At 41.2% G+C, this 18,555-nt stretch overlaps 1 protein-coding gene across 1 annotated transcript in view; it reads right to left on the reverse strand.

The window, feature by feature from the left end:
* Nucleotides 1-363: 363 nt before the first annotated feature.
* Nucleotides 364-18,555, reverse strand: part of LOC131261209 (uncharacterized) — a 61,013-nt gene continuing 42,821 nt past the window's right edge. Inside the window, exons 11-19 of the mRNA XM_058263179.1 lie at nt 7,488-7,588; nt 6,881-7,142; nt 5,575-5,643; nt 5,455-5,460; nt 4,556-4,636; nt 2,356-2,454; nt 729-920; nt 565-657; nt 364-492 (exon numbers count right to left, since the gene is read on the reverse strand). Of these exons, the coding sequence (XP_058119162.1) occupies nt 364-492; nt 565-657; nt 729-920; nt 2,356-2,454; nt 4,556-4,636; nt 5,455-5,460; nt 5,575-5,643; nt 6,881-7,142; nt 7,488-7,588 (1,032 nt within the window). The remainder of the gene's footprint in view (nt 493-564; nt 658-728; nt 921-2,355; nt 2,455-4,555; nt 4,637-5,454; nt 5,461-5,574; nt 5,644-6,880; nt 7,143-7,487; nt 7,589-18,555) is intronic.

The following is an 18,555-nucleotide window of genomic DNA, read 5'->3' on the forward strand; positions in this document are numbered from 1 at the left end:
AGCTTGGGCGTTGATGAGGTTCGATTGTGAATGAAATGAAATGAAAATATGTCCACTTCCGTGCGGATCAGCTAGTAGTGAACAAAAAGGGAAAGAAAAACAAACATGAAGTATGCAGGATCTCGTAAGCAAGCGGTGACTGTTTCCCGAAGGCGGACGAGCGTGGGTTTTGGGGCGTGCGGTGCATGGTGGGGAGGCATGTGGGCAGAGTCAAAAAGGAGACAATCCAATGTCGGAAACGGAAGAAACGAAAACGCACGATACCGAGATCGTTCACTTCATCAGCTTATCAGCGGTAAGGTCGATCCCTTTTTCTGGTACTTCAGAATTATCCGGATCGCTAGCCGGCAGGGAAAGCAAATGCTATGCTTCTAAAAATATTAATGCTGTTGGTTTCGGCTCTAGGTTTGATTTCTTTGCTTCCACTACTAGAAAGGTGATGTCGTTTTTGTCGCGGCACGCGAAGCATTCCGCTATCAGTCGGGCGACGTCCTGCAAATGGGGACACGGGACGAGCCATGTTAGAAACAGGGTTGTTTTCTCTTTCGATCACACCTGACCCACCTGATGATGCATTCCTTCCACCTTGTTGCCGTCAACCTCCAATATCAGCTGGCCCACCTCCAGTCCACCGGCATCGTACGCTGCTCCGTGTTCCTATATTGGACATTACAGGAAGGCATTAGTAGCGGTTTCGAGCGACCTTTTCCCAAGCAAAATACACTTACGTGGATGTTGATGATGCGTGGCAGCGGATGCTTCGTGTTCGCACCGCCCTCGATGGCGATGCCGAGGATTGGCTTCGACTTTTTAACGGTTATATGAAGATTTCCTCTATGATCAGGTACTATATGTGGTGGTTGATCTTGATTCTGTTCCAGCGACGATCCGTTCTGGTCCAAAGGCAGGCGTTGCATTGACTAGGCGCGCGATGGGAAGGAAATAAAAAGTGGTAGGTTGAAGGAAAGACGATGCAAAGCACCAACGTACATCGAACAATTTCACCTTGTGCAAGTTTTTTGTTTGTGCCAAAGAGGGTTTTCAACAGGGAAGCCATACAGAAAAGGCCCTTAAGTGACAAGGAAGTTTCAGAAAAACAAACAATTCACCTTTCCTTGTCACTTGATCCCTTGTTCCACTTATTATCGAGTTTTAAAGGCGTTACAAATCGACGAAGTGTTTAGGATATTAGGGAAAGAAATAAGTCTTCCCTTTACAAGACGTTCCGTGCGTAGTATATGGTATCAAATTTATAAAACAAACAGTCACACATGGTCATAGCTAATACTATCATTCACTAGTAAATTACAACTGCTCGTAAGTACTAAAGTAAGCCATTGTTTACGATATGGAAAAACTTCAATTTAGACGGTAAAATCAAATGATTCAAATGGTGTCAAGATCACAATGAATCCTAAAGAAGATGCGCTAAAATTGGTTCTAAAAAAACGAACGAATATGCATGTTTTTCGTACAAACATATGGTAATAAGATAAGACGAAAATTACACACTGCTATATAAATGGCTCTGATTAAGCAAAAAGTGTAATCTAATGATTATTAAAGTATTTTTAATGGCAATGTTTGAGATATTTTAAGTTGCATTTGCTCTGTATGATTGCGTGCGTTTAGGAATTTTCTTTTAATTATTTTTAGGTGTTTTTGAAAAATGATCCAAAGTGACGCATAAAGTGTAGGTTTACGAATTTGCTGTCAATCGAAGGTTATGAAATGATACGAAGCAAATTGGCGAAAATGGGATCTAACTACTGCTACTTAACGAATCTATCAAGAGTCTACTTTCAGGCGCCATGTGAGTCTGTTTATGATTTACTTTTTTACTGTGTTATCATGTGTCATGTTCCAGTGTACTGTGTTTTCCTTGTTCAACCCTGTTGCTTTAGTAGAGCTGGATGGTGCAATCGAGAAGTCACAGTTTCACAACCTAAACTAACTGAACAATACACACATTCATAACAACGCTAGCATAACGCACGGATGATCCTGGGCGCAACACGAAGCAACACTTGCGCTAGAATGTTTTAACACGACAATGCCTTCAAACGGTGAACAAAACTTGTGCTGCTCTACGCAACGGGATAAGTTTTTAGTTTGTTCGATTTTCAATTGTGTGCTTTATGATCATTTTCTATTGTTGGGATGACTTGCTTTGGGTTGCATGTTTGGAAGAAAATATTTCACCCTTTGGCTAAACTTGTTTGTTATCCATCGGCAAGGATAACAGTTTGACCACGGGGGGTTTATTTTTTTTATTAGGTTTTTGGGATGTGAAGGGGGGTTAAAAAACACATAATTCGAACATATGAGGCACAGCACAGCACATAGATCATTTACCTGATGCCGTCTGACACCCGGATCGGTTCCTAACAGTGTCCCTCCCGCTCCGTCCTCATCATTCATATCAAAACTTCTAGACAACTTTATCGACAATTCCTAGAGCGTTGGAGCGCGTGCGTGTGTGGGTTGTGTTTAGTTTACCAGCAGAAGTGGGAAGGTTTCGAGAGTTTTTTTTGGTTTTTGTTTTGTTCGAACAGAACCAGTTTGGTTTCAAGTACGGGCAGAAGAAACATAGAAGAAGAAAAGAAAAGAAAGAATGGCACCCAAATGAAAAAATTTACTGTGTTTTAAATAACGATAACACGTCTCGACAATCACGACGGCGCTTTCCACCGCGAATGAAGCTAAATAAAAATGAATTAGAATCTCTCGCAAACAACATAGAACTCTGCCCCGACCTTAGCGCACTCGTGCGAGTGTTGCAGAATTTATAGAAATACAACGAAACACATAAACAAGTCAACGAACATACGGTCGAAAAACATACAAACATACCAACAAACACAACCGGTTGAATTAGCAATAAACCAACGGTCCATTCAACGAACTTAAGCAAGAGGCAGAGTATTACAATGGTTTTGGCAGAAAGAAAAATAAACGCATTAAAAACAGAAAGATAAAATGTGATAAAAAACAACGAGAAAGCTAACACAATAAAAAAAAAAAAAAAAATAGTCTACTCTTCAGAGCGCTTTCGTACAACATTACTCAACTGAAATGATTAGAAATGATACTTGCTAATAAAGCCACAACTGGTGGTTTCTTTGATGAAACTGATATAAAATGGATCGCATATTGTCTTACCGAATAGTTTACGGTAATTACGGAGGTAACTTGCGATAATTTAATGTCTGGGACTTTTGAAAGTACGATAATTTCAACTTTTCCCTCGATCACTCGACAGCTGATTGTTCTTTGTTTAATACTGTTTCAATACTGTTTATTGTTATACGTTCACGTTTGAAGTGATTATGTTTAGAGTGTGGCTTGTGTGGAGCAGATGAATGAACAAATTCATTATTTTACAATTATGTGTGTGTCAAGAGCTTTTCGTGACCCTACGCTCGCAGGGTTGCATTTCGAGTGGAAAATGTTCTGCGTCGTTCGTTTCAATCCTTGATACTAAGAGAAAGGTGCCCCATGCTTGTTGGAAGTGCGAAAAAGGGAACACTTGAATTCAAAATTGGTGGCAAGTGAAAGTGGGCTTTCAAAAAGGAGTTTTTAATAAAAATGGAATAAAAACAAACAAAAGGGGGCGATAAGAATTGTAATTATCAATTGTTTTGCTTTGTGAAAGTGTCCATTCATATAAATATCAGTTTGCACGCTTTGATACATACATAAGTGCCCTGTCATCACTGAAAATTCAATTTTATCCACATGTTGAGAACGAATGCTCTGTTTTGGTCTGCAAAATATTTGCTTGCGAGAATGTTGCCAAATATGTACATGCAGTGTGTTAATAGAGGCACAACTCTACCGAAAATAAACTATCTACTACACATGAAACTTTTAATAATTGAATTGCGCATTCCATTCACTACGGCCAAGAATGATAAAACAGTTCAAAGATGAAACAGCCATGAAAAAACGGGTTAATATTTTTAATGTTCTGTTTTGTTTGGTTATAATACCAGAGAAAACAAATGACAAAACAAAAATGGAATAACAAACGGATTGGTCTACAAACATAACTATAATGATGGTTTCGGTTGGTAGATCTGTATTCAAATTCACTGAAAATGTTTCATACTTATAAAAATGGACACAATTCTTGCTTCGTAATGCCGATTTGTTGGTGCATCTAAACAATGCTACCGTTGTGGTGTTAACATTTTGTTCGGTCAACCAAAATATGATCAACCACGGAAATGAAGATGTTTTCCAATGGTTTAAAAAAATATAGTTGATATACAAACAGGAATTGGTTGAAAAAAAAACATCAAATAAAGTTATACGAAAAGGAAAAAAAATATAATCAACAAAAAATTTAAAACTTGTTTTAAATACTAAAACATATGGAGCAATTATTTTGAACAGAGATATGAACAACGGCAAATTGAACTTTAATGTGCGACACGATAGAACGAAACTGTCGCGTTATTGAGTGGTACGGAAATCAAAGAAAGGCATGTTCAACGAACGAAACGAAAAGAAGAGCATTAGAAGAGGTAAAAATGTATTTGGTTGCACTTACGAGAGGTCTTCCCCAGTACCAAGATTTGACTCGTTGCGTTAAACCACCTAAATGTGATCGTATTCCATCTAAGTAGCTTCCCTGTAAGTTTGCGGGCGAATACGAATTAAAAACATCAAAATTCATCTTCGGGCATTATATAGAACAAACACCACGGCAAACGGGTGATGTGGCGATGTGGTAGCGATTCAGCGTGGTGGGGGGAAAATCAAGTGTGTGCTTTGTTTTTTGGAAATCCAAACGGTTTCCAGTGCAGTCGTGATGACACGCGTCGAAAAATGGCACATTTTGCCTAGTCCTATAGCTCGATCGCTTTTTCGTGGCGTGTAGAAACACGTGTGAGTGTGATTCGTCGATGCAGGAGTTCGTTTTCAGACCCGACTATCTCAGGGGAGGTTGAAATGTAATATTCACACCGAGCGTTTCGAGGGAGTTCTAATTTAACCTATGTAAATCAAACTATCAGGAACGAGAGCTATTTAGATTTGATTAACTTAGGTTGTGTACAAAGTATAAGGTGAAAGATTTGGAATACGTTTCTATATATTGCACTATGCTGAACACTAAACGCTAGCCTTGGCAAGCTTTCGGAAACTTTCTTATAACGAGCCTATGTTGATACTAATGTATTCAAAAAGTGGCTTAATTGTCTAATACCAAATTGTTGTTCAATTATTGTAACCTAGAGAATGAACTGGTGAAAATGAAGTCGACCGTTATACTAGCCGTAGGGTCTATACATTTGGAAGTACACTAAATTTGTTCAACTCTAGGAGATAACAAAACGTAAGACCACGATGAAAGGTTACGGCTGAGCACAGCTGAAACCACTATGAGGTGTGATGGCACGAATTTTGATCTGATTGTACACTAATCACGATCGTATTAGCGTTACTTACCTGATCCTTTGGTAACGCATCGGTAAAAGTACAAGCGTGTGAATATTTGAACGTTGTAGTAGTTATTAAAACTAACAAAAGATGTTTGATATGGGGAGGAGAACGCAATCTTCTACTTACCGAGTCGTAATCTGCCCTAGATAGCTGAGTCTCGCTTCCTCTCCTGGGTCGTGTCGGATCATTATAGTCCTGGCGAGGATCCAAATGGATGCAACATTTAGGGTTATAGCAGATCAAAAAAAAAAAAAGGAGAAGAACGTATGGGGAAACAGAAGCATTAGTATTGGTCAGCGAAAGCTGTATCCATCGGCAACAAGTGGTGTTCATGTGTGTGAACGAAAAACCAAAATCGAAAAGTACACGCGAGTGACGCACAGGAAAACCGTACCGAACGCAAAATGAAACCGATAAAAAAGTTGATAATGGTGGGTGAAGGTAGTTCTCTCCGTGATGGTGATGAAAACTCGGTGGCTTTAACAGTATGAAAAGGTGTCAGTTCAGGTGGTGATAGAACGGCAAAATGGAGATTCGTTCGGAAGAAAACACGACGGCAAGACACCACGTGTCGTTTTTGTGTTGTTACTGTTTTTGTCTGGTGTGTGTTTTCGAGGTGGTGTTCTTGTGTCGGTGTGTTATATGTGGGGTTTTATGCTGTTCAAATTCTCCTCGGTGGAGAAAGATTGTAAGACTATTTCGCTATTCTATTTAACAACACTTTTAATGAACGGTTTAACCATGATATTCTATATTCTATAATTTGTTTATAGAAAGGGCATACATATTAAGGTGCGAAACGATTAACTGATAGTTTGATTGTCTCGTTTCCACTCTTAAATATGGGAGCGTTTTTTTGGAAAGCAAACCCTTTTTCCTCACAGCGTTATGGAGAAGGTACTGGAAATGGGAGCAACATTAGTTACGATTTTGGTATTGTTTCATCACAAACTCACATTAAAGTTTATAGGACTAGCGTGGTACTGCTACGACATGAAACTCTACACGATAGCTACACAACGTAAAGCTGTTTGGGGTTTGAATTCATCGCAAACGGTTCAATCGCACACACACACTCACATCACGAATAAGAACCAGCTAGCTCTAAACATGGGAACACATTTTCCTTGAGGTGGAAATAATTTTATAAAATAATAAACAAACTCAAAATTAGTGACGTAGTGTGGACGCAGTAGAAAACGATGAATTTGAAAAAAAAACAAAATAGCATAGATAAAAAGTCGGTATAAATATGTAAAGAAAATAGGAAACTGGTTAGGAACATAAAAAAGAATGTAAAAGTAAATTAGAAAGTATAAACCAACCAAATATAAATGTAAATGAAGTTTAGTGCCCGAGGGATGAACGAGAAACGAAGATCGAAACGAAAACATAAAAACAAGCTGACAAATAATGCAATCAAAACAATCACCTTATTCTTTAACTGTTTTACGACGTCGCTAGACGAGGAGGAGATTTTGTGGCGGTTCAGGTGATGCAAGCCACCGACGCCACCGACGCCGCCGACGCCGAGGGCCGCCGATGGGCCGCCGGCAAAGTTCAGACGGTTGGGCGTGACCGTGAGGGGATTATGCGGAATGTCGGCCAACGATGCGTTCAAGTGGCGGGACGTGGCGTGTTGGTGAAGGATCGGTCCTGCTGACATGGGCCGATACGGTAGCGGTGCTGGCGGCCTGGCGGCGCACATTTCGGCCCGATCGGCGGGAACGGATTGTTAAATGCGACGTTAAGCCACGAACCCCCCGCGCCCGCGGCACAGGGTGGTTTTCATAAGTTCAAGTAACGATTTAATGAAAACAACCAAAACAGGGTACAATAAAAGAACAAAAGGATAAGCACACACAAACGCACATTTCCACAAACACACCCAAACATACACACACACATAAAATAAAACAATAAAATGTTCAAGAAAAAGAGAAAATTAAACAGGAGAATAGATAAGAAAAAAAAGAACATTAAGTAAACCATCCTTCCGATCCTTCGGCGAACTAGAGAGAGGCTAGAGCAACAAGTACCGATTGCGGATGTCCGGCATCGTCGATGCCAGTCCGAGGCCGGCATCTTCCGCGGGACTGCGACCGGTCGCTTCTATTACTTCCAGATCCGTTTCAGACACCTGGAAAAGTGGGGCGATTGGTTGGGTTGTCGGTGACTATGGGTCGTTCTGATCCTTTCATTGTAATTGTTTGCTACTTTGTTGCTGTTGTTTTAGTTGGGTTTAGTTTACTTGCTTTGATTACGGTTAAGTTAATAGTTTAGCTAAAAAGTGTTCGATCTGCTAGATACGAATGGGATAGCAAAGATGAGAGATGCACAACTACAGGCAATACTACAAGGCGGGCGTGGGTGTTCGTGTGGGTGTGTGACGACGAGTGCAGTGCTACTGCCCTCCGCATGTCAGCATCCTTTTGCTTTTAATCGACAATCGAATCCGAAGTCGAAATGGAAGAGAATAGAATGAAACACGAGTGTTACCTACACAGGGTGGTGCGTCAACCTGCCCAACGCGCCGACTATCTACACAGCGTAAGTAACAGTGCTACAGGGTACGGCGAATCACTAAACTACTACTTTACATACGGCGCAGGCAACGCGTACGCGTCAGCACAGCGAGCGTTCGTTAGTGGTGGGAAAAAAATCGATCACTAAACACTAGAGCAGCACTACATCGATCTAACTAATCCGCAGCAGAAGGGAAACAGGCAAACCATACAGATACAGAGGAAAGTACGTACGAGAAAGATAGCGTAAGAAAACGAAAGTGAAATGAGTAAACATACAACTGAAATACGGTAAGTGTACAGCGGATCACACAACGGTTAGCACATTGGAGAATGTTCAGAGTCTACGAGGATACTACCAAGCAGGCGGTGATGTATCGGATGTGTTTTGTTGCTTCGTTTGCTACCATTTATGATGCGATAAACCGATTAAACAGCTCGTTCTTCTTGGGATGTTCATTGTTTTACAAACAACCCAAGCAATGTTTCCAAATTCTTAAAAAAACAGCCTTACTCCCTACATTTTCAGCAGGGCCAGTGGAAGTCGCTCAGTTTTATAAATTGCAGCATACAGCATTGTCTACAAACTACTTCTTAATGTTTCTAACTGATAGTAATATTTATTGACTTCAAGTATGTTAATTGTTCACACTTTCTTAGTTTATCTTGAGGCCCAGTTGTGATTTAAATACGTATTCTCATAACTTTTGCAAAATAATGAAAAATGTATTCTGCATTATACTGTTTGTCACACCAAGCGTTACGAAAAATGAGTTTTGGGAAATTAATTTCATGTTCGTAGTAAGTTTTTATAAGTTTTTTTTCCAAATAAAGATTTTGAGTATCAATATTCCTTTTCGTTGGCAAACCTTACTTTCGTTCCCAAGTTTTCCTTAACATATCCGTTTTTGGGTGTATTTATTAACACAATGTGATGGTTTTAAAAGTAGTTGGTATATCATAGAGTTAGAAGAATAGAAGGCAGCCTCATTTATCCATACTAGAGTTGAATAAGCATCTGGATCTGAATCATGAATCTGTGATTCCAGAGAGATTTGCCAAAGATTTTTCTTTGTTCTGGTTCGCTTGATTCCATACGCAACAAAGAACCATGATGATTCATTAAAGATTCATGAATGTCCCCATAAGATTCAAACTCAACTCCAAACTGTATCTTTTCCAATTGACGCCAACAAATTCGCTAGTGTTTTAAAAAATTCGATGTTCTTGACATTAAATGTTATCGAAATGATTCTTATATATATTTGTTCACAAAATAACAGCTCATCTTCGGTACGGTTAAGAGTACGATTACGAATCATAATATCACTGTAAAAGTTTTATTGACCTATTGTGCCTAAAATGTTATTTTGAGAGATTTCTAGGTCGTGATCGGAAGCTATGGTTGAAGAACAACTTGGTCTGTAAGTTCACGGAATCAACATGTATTTTATGTGTCGGAAATCACATCTATGTCATGTTGTGACAAATACGATGCCATACTGGGGTTTTGTTGGTCTATCATTAGGTAAACATGTGGGCATTATTGTTTTAAAAATCCCCAATTCCTCCAATGAACAACTGTCGAACAAGACGCAATATGCGTTGTCATCCGGAGCGGTTTTCATTATCGGCAGCCTGAGCCACTATCAAAAAATCAACCATGGATGGTGTCATCAGCCTCAACCGTACAAGGCCACCCTGGTCACCATCCCAGCAGGTTAAACATGCAACCGAAGGCGTGGGAGGGGCGGAAGCATTTATTTTTTTCCCCGACACACACTTTGCTGCATTTGCTTTGTTTCGTTGCGGCGAAGTCGGCCATGTCGGTGTTGGGATGGCGCGATAAGACATCTTCGCGTCAGTGCAGAGAGGAGACTGGGTGTCTTGATGATAAGTTGTTTCGACCGCCTGTGGTCAACGCGGTAGGGACTTGTTCGAACAAGATCCGTGGCTCATCATAGAGGGAAGGCTGTTTGCCATGAGCGATCCAGCGACCATCGGCACAATGGCTTCCGAGCAGGAGAGCGCACTTCGGCGCGAGATTAGTCATAATCCTTCCATAAATAATCGCTCAGCAAATATGAGATTGCACGGCGTGCAATGGTGCAGCCGACAGTGCAACACGTTGACCATGGGCTTTGATAGTGTAATTTATGGCCAGATATAGGAACGCCTCCGTACACATGCTGTTACACACAGGGCAGTGCGTTTGTGTGTGGTTGGACCGAGTTCTATCGTTTCCGATTTTGCTTCTTCAAAATAATCGATATTGAAGTGAGAAGATAATACTGTACAAATGTTTTCTCCGACAAATGAACCGAATAATCAGTCTTGATTTCGAACAACTGTAACTTCTGTGAGTCATTAATAGGAATATAATAAATGAAAATAAAGGAAACCTATTTTGAGTAAAATGCATTTCTTTTTTTCTTATTTTAAACAAATATGATTGTCGTTCCTACACGAAATCACATCAAAACGTTTTAACATTTTTAAATGAGTGAATCTTAGTGTTTGTGTCTATATGAAGCCACTTTTGTCAGTCCTTGATAAATCGTTTTAAAACAAGATATAAAGAAAACTACGATAAGAAACTGAAATTTTAACGTAATATGTATACAAATTGACAAAGAGGAAATAATAAATCAAAACAAAAGGAATATGGGAAAAATTCGACCATTCTTTATTTAATTGTCGCACAATTATTTTGATGTTTCGGAATTGTGTAAGTTTCCGTAAATTAATAGTTTCCGTGTTATTTTATCACCGAAAACATAAAATGAGTATATGGGTTTTCTTTTTCGTACTGTTAAGAAGTAAAAATGTTTTTATTGATAGAAGATGCTAAATACCAGTACGCTGTACGGATGATAAATTTGATAGATGGGCTATTTGGCTTTATTTAAAAGTAGTTCTGCAAAAGTTACACTCTAAAACTTTACAATACCAACGTCACGGTTTTGTTTTCCGCCATTCAGTGGGTCCACCATTTTGTTTCGCGGGCGAACCATTTTTCGTTGAATAAAAAACCACACAAATCCCATTCTTTCAACCCTCTCCAAATCTACCGGAGAAAGAACGAGCAAAACCAAAAAAACCTCCCTGCTCAGTAAAAACCGAGCACCAATCCGAGGAGGCTTCTCCAATCGAGCTCGAGTGGTGTGTCGTTGTTTTTTTCGTTTCCACACGTTTTCCACATTGTTCCACCTCGAAAGGGGAGTGTTCTTTGATGCGATTGAAAGCGATTTTTTATGTTTACGCTTACGCAATCGTCCAATACGCATCGGGATCCGTGCTTTGTACCGCGTGTGCGTGCTTGTGTACCTTGTGGGTATATAAAGCTAAAAAATACAGCATCCCTTCACCCTCCATTCTAACATTCCCCTCTTCAGTCCATTCGATGCTTTCGATTTTCGTTGTGCGTCGTCCTCCGGACTCAAGGCAAGCTGTGGCTTTTATGTATAAAAAGTAAAACAAGATTTCCGACCCTCCGTTTTTCCATCATCGCCAGTGCGCCACGGAGGGCGCACACACAGCCGCGCCGGGAAAGCGGACCGGAGTTTCGTTTGCTGGCCGTAGCCAAGGTGGAGGGGTACGTGAAACGGAGGATAAATAAATAGGATGACGGCAACAACTGCCCTAGGGGACGAGTTTTTCGCTCCCACTTCAAGCGTGGCGCACTAACACACATGCACACCGAACGCGTTTTACTTGTTTGTGTCGTTGCGCTTCCCTTGCGTTGGGTTATTTTTTCTTCTCCCCCCTTCTCTGGGGGATTTCCCGTTTTCCGGTGGTCGTGGTTTCGGCTTATTTTTTCTTCGGTTCCGTATCCCTCCAAAAACTCAACGCCATTTCCATCATTTCCGGACTCGTTTGGTGTGTGCGTGTGCCGGGCTCCAAAACCATTCTCCCTTGCCGTCGTAATGTTAGTAATGGCATCTTGTTTTGGGGGAGCTTTTTTTAGCTCGAACCAGCAAAACGATAGAAAATGGCGCCACTCGATGGAACAGAGATTTTGATTCATCCCCCAACAGTAATAGCAACAACACAAATGTAGACATTAGGCCACGATGAAATGAAAGAAAGAAGTGATTTTGGTTTTTCTGCGCGTGGTTGCGTTTTTGTGCCAATGTTCGTCTGTATTTTACGCATCGATGGTTTCCCGTCGAGTATTCGCAAATGTTTACGTTGTCCTTCTGCTAGCACGGCGCTGTCACCACCATTTTACCGGGTACTGGTTTTTCCGTTTCGGATAACCGAATTGAATGACGTGTTGCCATGGCGACGCCTGGGACGATGATGGCAAAAAAAATGCACGCAACGCCTGGATCACTATGGGAAAAAAATTATCTAAATTCTCTTAAGCTACTTTTAGGAAAGCCCCTTTTTTATTCAGTCGAAATTAATTCACATAAAACTTTGTTCTCTTTTCATACATAGTTTTTCGTTTTAGTACATTTAATTATCATTCATGCTTAAGCAAAATGAACTTTTTAAAGAAAAGACATCAAAGAAAACCATTTGTTTTTTGACTCCAGAAGTTTACGGCTTTACAACTTTCAGGTAGGTGGCCCCTCTTTTATTTTAACAAAATTAGTTGGCCCTTTGTTCTCTTGGTTTTTTGGATAATTTTAAAATAAGTTTTTCTAAACGTCAATTTTATTAGCGTCAAAGTTGATTACATTAAACACGAAAACAGTAGAACCAAGGATAGCAAGATAGTTATAGTTAAACTTTTATTGCTATAACAATTTTATTTTATAGGAGTCTTGCTAAGAGGTTTTTAGTGCATTTGACCTCCTTTGATAAATTAAATTCAATTTTAAATAATTTGATAATATCTGTACACACATATCTTTTAACACATAATCCTAGATCATAGTGCACGCTAGCAAAACGAACATCTCATGTCATTTTCCTTCCTTCCTGCCCATCGCGGAAAGCGAAATGTGGGGGACGAAAAGGATACACTTTTTCTCTCCAACGTTATTCGTCCGAATATCTAAATAAATTCCCCGGGCTTACATAGGTTCAACTAAGCTCTGGCGTCCAAATCCATCCACTATCTTTGGCCAAGGATTTATCATGGCTGCTTTTTTGTTGTCGTTTTGGCTCCCTTTAGCTTATAGTACGAACAAATACCCACATCATTTCTTTTTGGACGCATGGTTGCATGCAGCACGTGCAGCGAAGAAAGTAAAAAGTCCTGAGGGAGTGTTCCCACTGGCGAAAACTCTATCCATTTCCATCAGACGCTTTCCCTGTACGTTAAAGGGCCGAATTGTGTGGGTGGAGAGCCATTGTGTGCTGTTGGGGGTGGATGAACAGGATTTTTTTCCCAAAACTTTTTTTCCCTCGTACACAATTTTCTCGATGAAAATATCGATATGTGTTGCAGTTGTTTGCCTTTCTCTTGTGTCTTTTCTCACTTCTTTTCCTTTTTATCTCCCTTGCTCCACACTATATTTGCGCTTACTCTATCCCGGTTACTCGCACATTTTGTTTGCATTTTGCTATGTAACACTCTCTTACCCTGTGTTTCCTGTAATGCTATCTGCTGTATTTAATCGGTTTTGATTACCATTTTGATAGAACCGTACACACAGGGCGTCCTCAGCAAAGCCTACCACGGAGCAGTCCCCGAGCGATGGGACAAAATTATGAATGTAAATAATGAATTCGAGTTCGGGCGCCCTGGCGGCAAGCCATAAGTGCCGGCCATTACTGTGGCGCTGGAAAGTGGTCACCATAAATGGCCACTCCGCTTCCATCTGGCCACACTTCCACAGCGCGCGCTAGAAGTGGTCATCGTTTGAAACATGATTCCACTCGATACGGAGCTCACAATTGGGCTCGTTGCGATGGTGGTGTTGTTTTAACGGGCTGACAAAACAGAAATATTTATTTTCATTAATTTGTCCCCGCGCCAGCGGCTCCGGGCCGATCGGTGGATGACGGTGCAGCCTGGACCGTGCATCGTTAAAGTGCATTTTAAAAGCAATTAAAGCCGAGCCTTCGGTACCGGTGGCAGGGAGCTGTCGGTGTTAGGTTGGAACCAAATTACACAATCTAATGATACAACCCCGACCGGTTCCAGTTAGAGACCGGAAAATCTACATATCAATGGAAGCGCACTGGAAATTCCAAAGAGTGGTAATAGGGAAAATCTTTGTTAAAAAACCATTAACGGAAAACCAAACCACAATTTCGGTTTCGATAAATTTTGTTACAATAAATAAAATCCACGAAGGACAACTATGACTTGAAATTGATGAAAAGTGCGATACAAAGAAGTAGATTTGTGGAGTAAATTCAAAAATTTGATCGTGTAGAATACTAAAATAAAAGTGTGTTTAAAAAACCAAAACTTTCATTAAACAAATAATATTTTACTCATATCGGAAACATTTACTAAATGTTTCAGTTCACTTGAACATTTATTTTTCGTTTTTCTACCAATGTTCAGTTATCGTATGTATATTAGATTGATGTGTTGGTAGTTATATGATGATGACATCATTTAAAAAATGTTAATTCAGAATTTGCAGAACACGTCAAAGAAATGAAAGGCTTTACTTTCATTAAATTTATGGGTATAGTAAAAATAAGAATGAGAGTTTTTCACACACGTAATAAAATTTTAACTGAATAATATTCGAACACTGCTGCATGTACTAAAAACATTTCTTGAACAAAATAGGTATTAGTCGATTTTAAGTACTTATACCTTTAGGAAAAAGACTTACCAAATATTTCTTGATATTTGAGTCTGTAGTAATAATAGTTTATGAAACAGTGTAAAATACTAAGGTATATTTATCGGAGTACTTGATATATTTAACAGCAAGAATAAACCGGATCATAGATTTTCAATATGAAACAAATGTAGAGAAAATAGTGACACTGTTACAGAAAATGAATTCAGAAATTCAATTCAGAAAATACAGAAAATGTAACTTCAATTTGAAACATGCAAATCGACTCTAAGTAATAATGTGGGTTGAAAACAGTCCGTTTTGAGAGACTTTGAAAAGGCCTAAGAATGCCTAATGCATCATTAATGAAAGTCGCTTTCTAAAATGGTGTTTTGTAACCCCTTACGAAACGCCGGAGAAAGTTGCCATTGGTAAGGAACCATTTTTAAGAACTGTAGACACTATTAACGGGTTTGCTGGGAAAGGGTACCGGAGCGGGTAATCCATCCAGCACTCGCACACACGCTCACTTTCCCTTTCGACCATTCGGGGGAGGAAAAAGCGAACGAATAGAACGAACAAAAACGGAAAAAAGTATTCCAGGGAAGCGTAAACACACAGAGAAAAATCAATTTTCCTTCTGACCTTAGCGACGGCGTTCTTCTCGGCCCAAGCCGAAGATTTCCCATCTCGCCCTGGCCCGTCTTGAAGCTGTTCGCCACTTCCGAAATCTACCTCCCTCGGGCGGCCCTTCTCTTCTTCCCATCGTTAACCTTTAGTCCTTCTCGCTCGTACGCACACGCACACGCACACCCTAGCCGATCATCGGGCCCTTTTGGGCTGACCGGGAGGGAGATGGTTGAGCTGATTGAAACGGCCGTCCCTTTCCAGCCCCGCCGCCAGTCGATGACTACCCCTAGGGATGTCGCTGGTTTGTATGGCAGGTTCCAAAAAATCTCGGATCAGTTTTTAAATCGCTACCGTCGAGTAAAGTGGTGTGACTCCGAGCGGAGCGAACGGCATCGACGGGAAAAACGACGGTCGTCCGGAAGGCAATCAAGCGACAGTTTCAACAACATAACACCGCATAGAGACAATCAGGAAACGTGGAGAAGTTACGCTTTTTGTTGGTTAAGTGAGAATATTCCTCAAGCGAAGTGGCCGAAAAGTGAACCGATTGAGACGTTATTAATTTGGTGGCAATTGAAGCAAATTTACAAACAAAAAACAAAACAAACCTAACCGCTCGACATACGATACAAGTGTGGTGGAAATTATTTATATCCTGCCCTTTGGGCGAGGAATAAAGAGTCAAACAAAACGGATAACGTTTCGTCGGAAGCAACGGAAAGAAATGCTGTAGCGTTCTGGGACGATCGAGTCACAAGAAAAATACATTGAACATCGCAGCTGGATCCTGCATTTGCATCGAAATCAGATCAGGTAAGATGGCGTATTTAACCTTCGAAAGGTATTGGGCAGTAACCAGCTGAAACCCTCTGGAGGACACACCACAAATCCCTTCGCAGTGCAAAAAAAAGGGAGAAAGTAACAACCATAAAAAAGTACTTTTACTATTACTACTTCCATTCCGAAGGCGAAAGCCGATTGACCCAGTTACGCCTTCCCCCGGGGGTATGTGGGTATTGAAAAATTTCACCATCCATCCATTTATCCATCCCTTCGGCCGAAGGACAACTCTTTTGTGCTTCGGCGGAGGCAAGTTTTACAGCCACCAGACACTCCTCTTGGGCTGCTAGGGATTTTACGGCCGGAATGGAATTGACTTTTTCCAAAGGGCATTTTCTTAGGTAGAGCGTTTGGGACCTTGTGGGCTGAGGTCACCCGTTTCTCGACACATTTGCATCTCGATGCGTGCGTGAGGGCGGGCGTAACGAATCGGAGCGTCGAAGTGTCTGAAAGTCAGGCCCAGGCCTAGAGCTTCCTTGAATTGTCCTGGTTTCAGCCTCGGGACCGGCATCCTTTCGTCCGATGCGGGGATTTTCTTCTACCCCGGAATATCTGGATAAATGTACGGTTCACCGAAGGGTATGAACTGTGCGTAAAGATCTCAATTGTCGCACGATCGTGCTCGGGAAAAGTGCCGTAAAAAAAAGGGAAAATATTGTGGGACCTTAGCAGGCGAAGGCGGTGGGAAAGTTTTTCGACAAACTTTTTCACTTTCCCTACGTACGCCACCCCGATCGGTTTTGTTGTTCTTGTGTCCGCCGCCTTTCGAGCACATCTTTCGCCCGCGGGTGCATTTACCCTTTTTGGCAATGGAATCATAATAAGGGGGTACGAAGATCGTGTCGGTGTCGATCCGGTGCCCCTTCGGGTCGGGTCGTAAAGTCGTCAGATTGTTTTATGGGCCGCGAGAAAATGGTCCGGACCGGGGGGGGGAGGAGGGCTTGGGTTTTTGTTTGGGAGTGACTGCCACGAATTGCTCCCTGGGCGGTTCATGGGGGAAAGATGAATCACGGTTCGGTGCGTGCTTTTCCGTACTATTATTCTTCCTTGTTTTTAATTTTTATTTGTACTCTTGAGACAAACTATTTTCGTATTTGTAGAAAAAATGTTTTCAAACCTTTTGCAATTTCTTCTTATTCAAATCCCACTTAATAGGGTGTTATTCGTATATGATCTTAATGCATCTCTTTATAAAACTTGTGATACATTTTATCTTCATGCATTTGTAACAAACCGATTTGTGATTCTGCTTTTGACACCATAAAGCAGAAAAGTAGAAAGATAGGGAAGTTTTTTTTGTTTTATATTATTCTATATTCTGATCTGCTACAAAACTTCGTTTTACACGAAACATGGAATAGAAATATTCTGCTTCCCTTGCCTGGAAACCCAACAAAAAAACTAGCCAATCCGCCGCACAATCAAACGATTTAATCCACCACCAATTCCTCCCAACCTGGAGCCATTTTCCTACCGACGATAATGGCGTCCCAAAGTAGGGGGAAAAAAAGTAAAACAACAACCCGAAACCGACAACGAAACCTTCACTCATCTCGGTATATAATCGTTATGTACTAACTACACCCCGGGTTCCGGGGGTATAAATACAGTAAAAAAGCCTCCTCGAGAGGCCAAGAGAACGACGACAAGACGACGACGGGCCCGACAAGCACAAATACAAAACAAAAAAAAAACGCATGTCAGCGTCGGAAGGAAAAATGATGCTGGATTACAATGAGCCAGGGGGAGGATATATTAAAGTGCGGAAGAGGAAGAAAGAAAAACCGAAAAAAGTCCAACCAAACGACGCCGTACTTATTTCGCTTGCTAGTGGTATCGATTTTCCACAACTCCACACCGTTTTGGGGCAGAGGGAAAATCTGCAAAATTCGTATCCATTTCAGGAGGAAAGAAAAAATCCCCCAACAAAAAAAAGCGGCGGTCAAAAACAACGCTTGTACGCTTTTCGTTCGGGAAAGAACGCGCACCGAAAGGGAGTGCGAAGTTTTGGGGTTCTAGTTTTCCCAGTTGCTGTGTACACACAGCATCCACTCCAGGGTCGTGTCGGCATTAACGAGGCGAGACACACCAACGCAGATGGCGGGTAGAAGGGAACGAAGGGCGGAAGAAGAACAAGCGGGGCCTCTCTCTCAAGAAGGGCCCAACGCAAGATATAGGCCTCCCCCAGCGGAGCAAATAAAAAGCACGATAAAAATAAAAATAATCACCAGCATGACAGCAATGGCCGGATGCTGTCGGGAAGGGGGGGAGAGGCAACCGGAGGCCCCGAAAGGGTGGCACAGGACCGGAGGAAGGTTGCGTTGCCGAAGTCGGATTGCTTCCTTGTTGTGTGGTGGCTACGGGGGTTTTCCCTTTCGATTCTCTTTAGATGGGTTTTTTTCCCTCCCCGGGCC

Source organism: Anopheles coustani, chromosome 3, assembly GCF_943734705.1.
Source record: "Anopheles coustani chromosome 3, idAnoCousDA_361_x.2, whole genome shotgun sequence".
Classification (NCBI taxonomy): Eukaryota; Metazoa; Arthropoda; class Insecta; order Diptera; family Culicidae; genus Anopheles; species Anopheles coustani.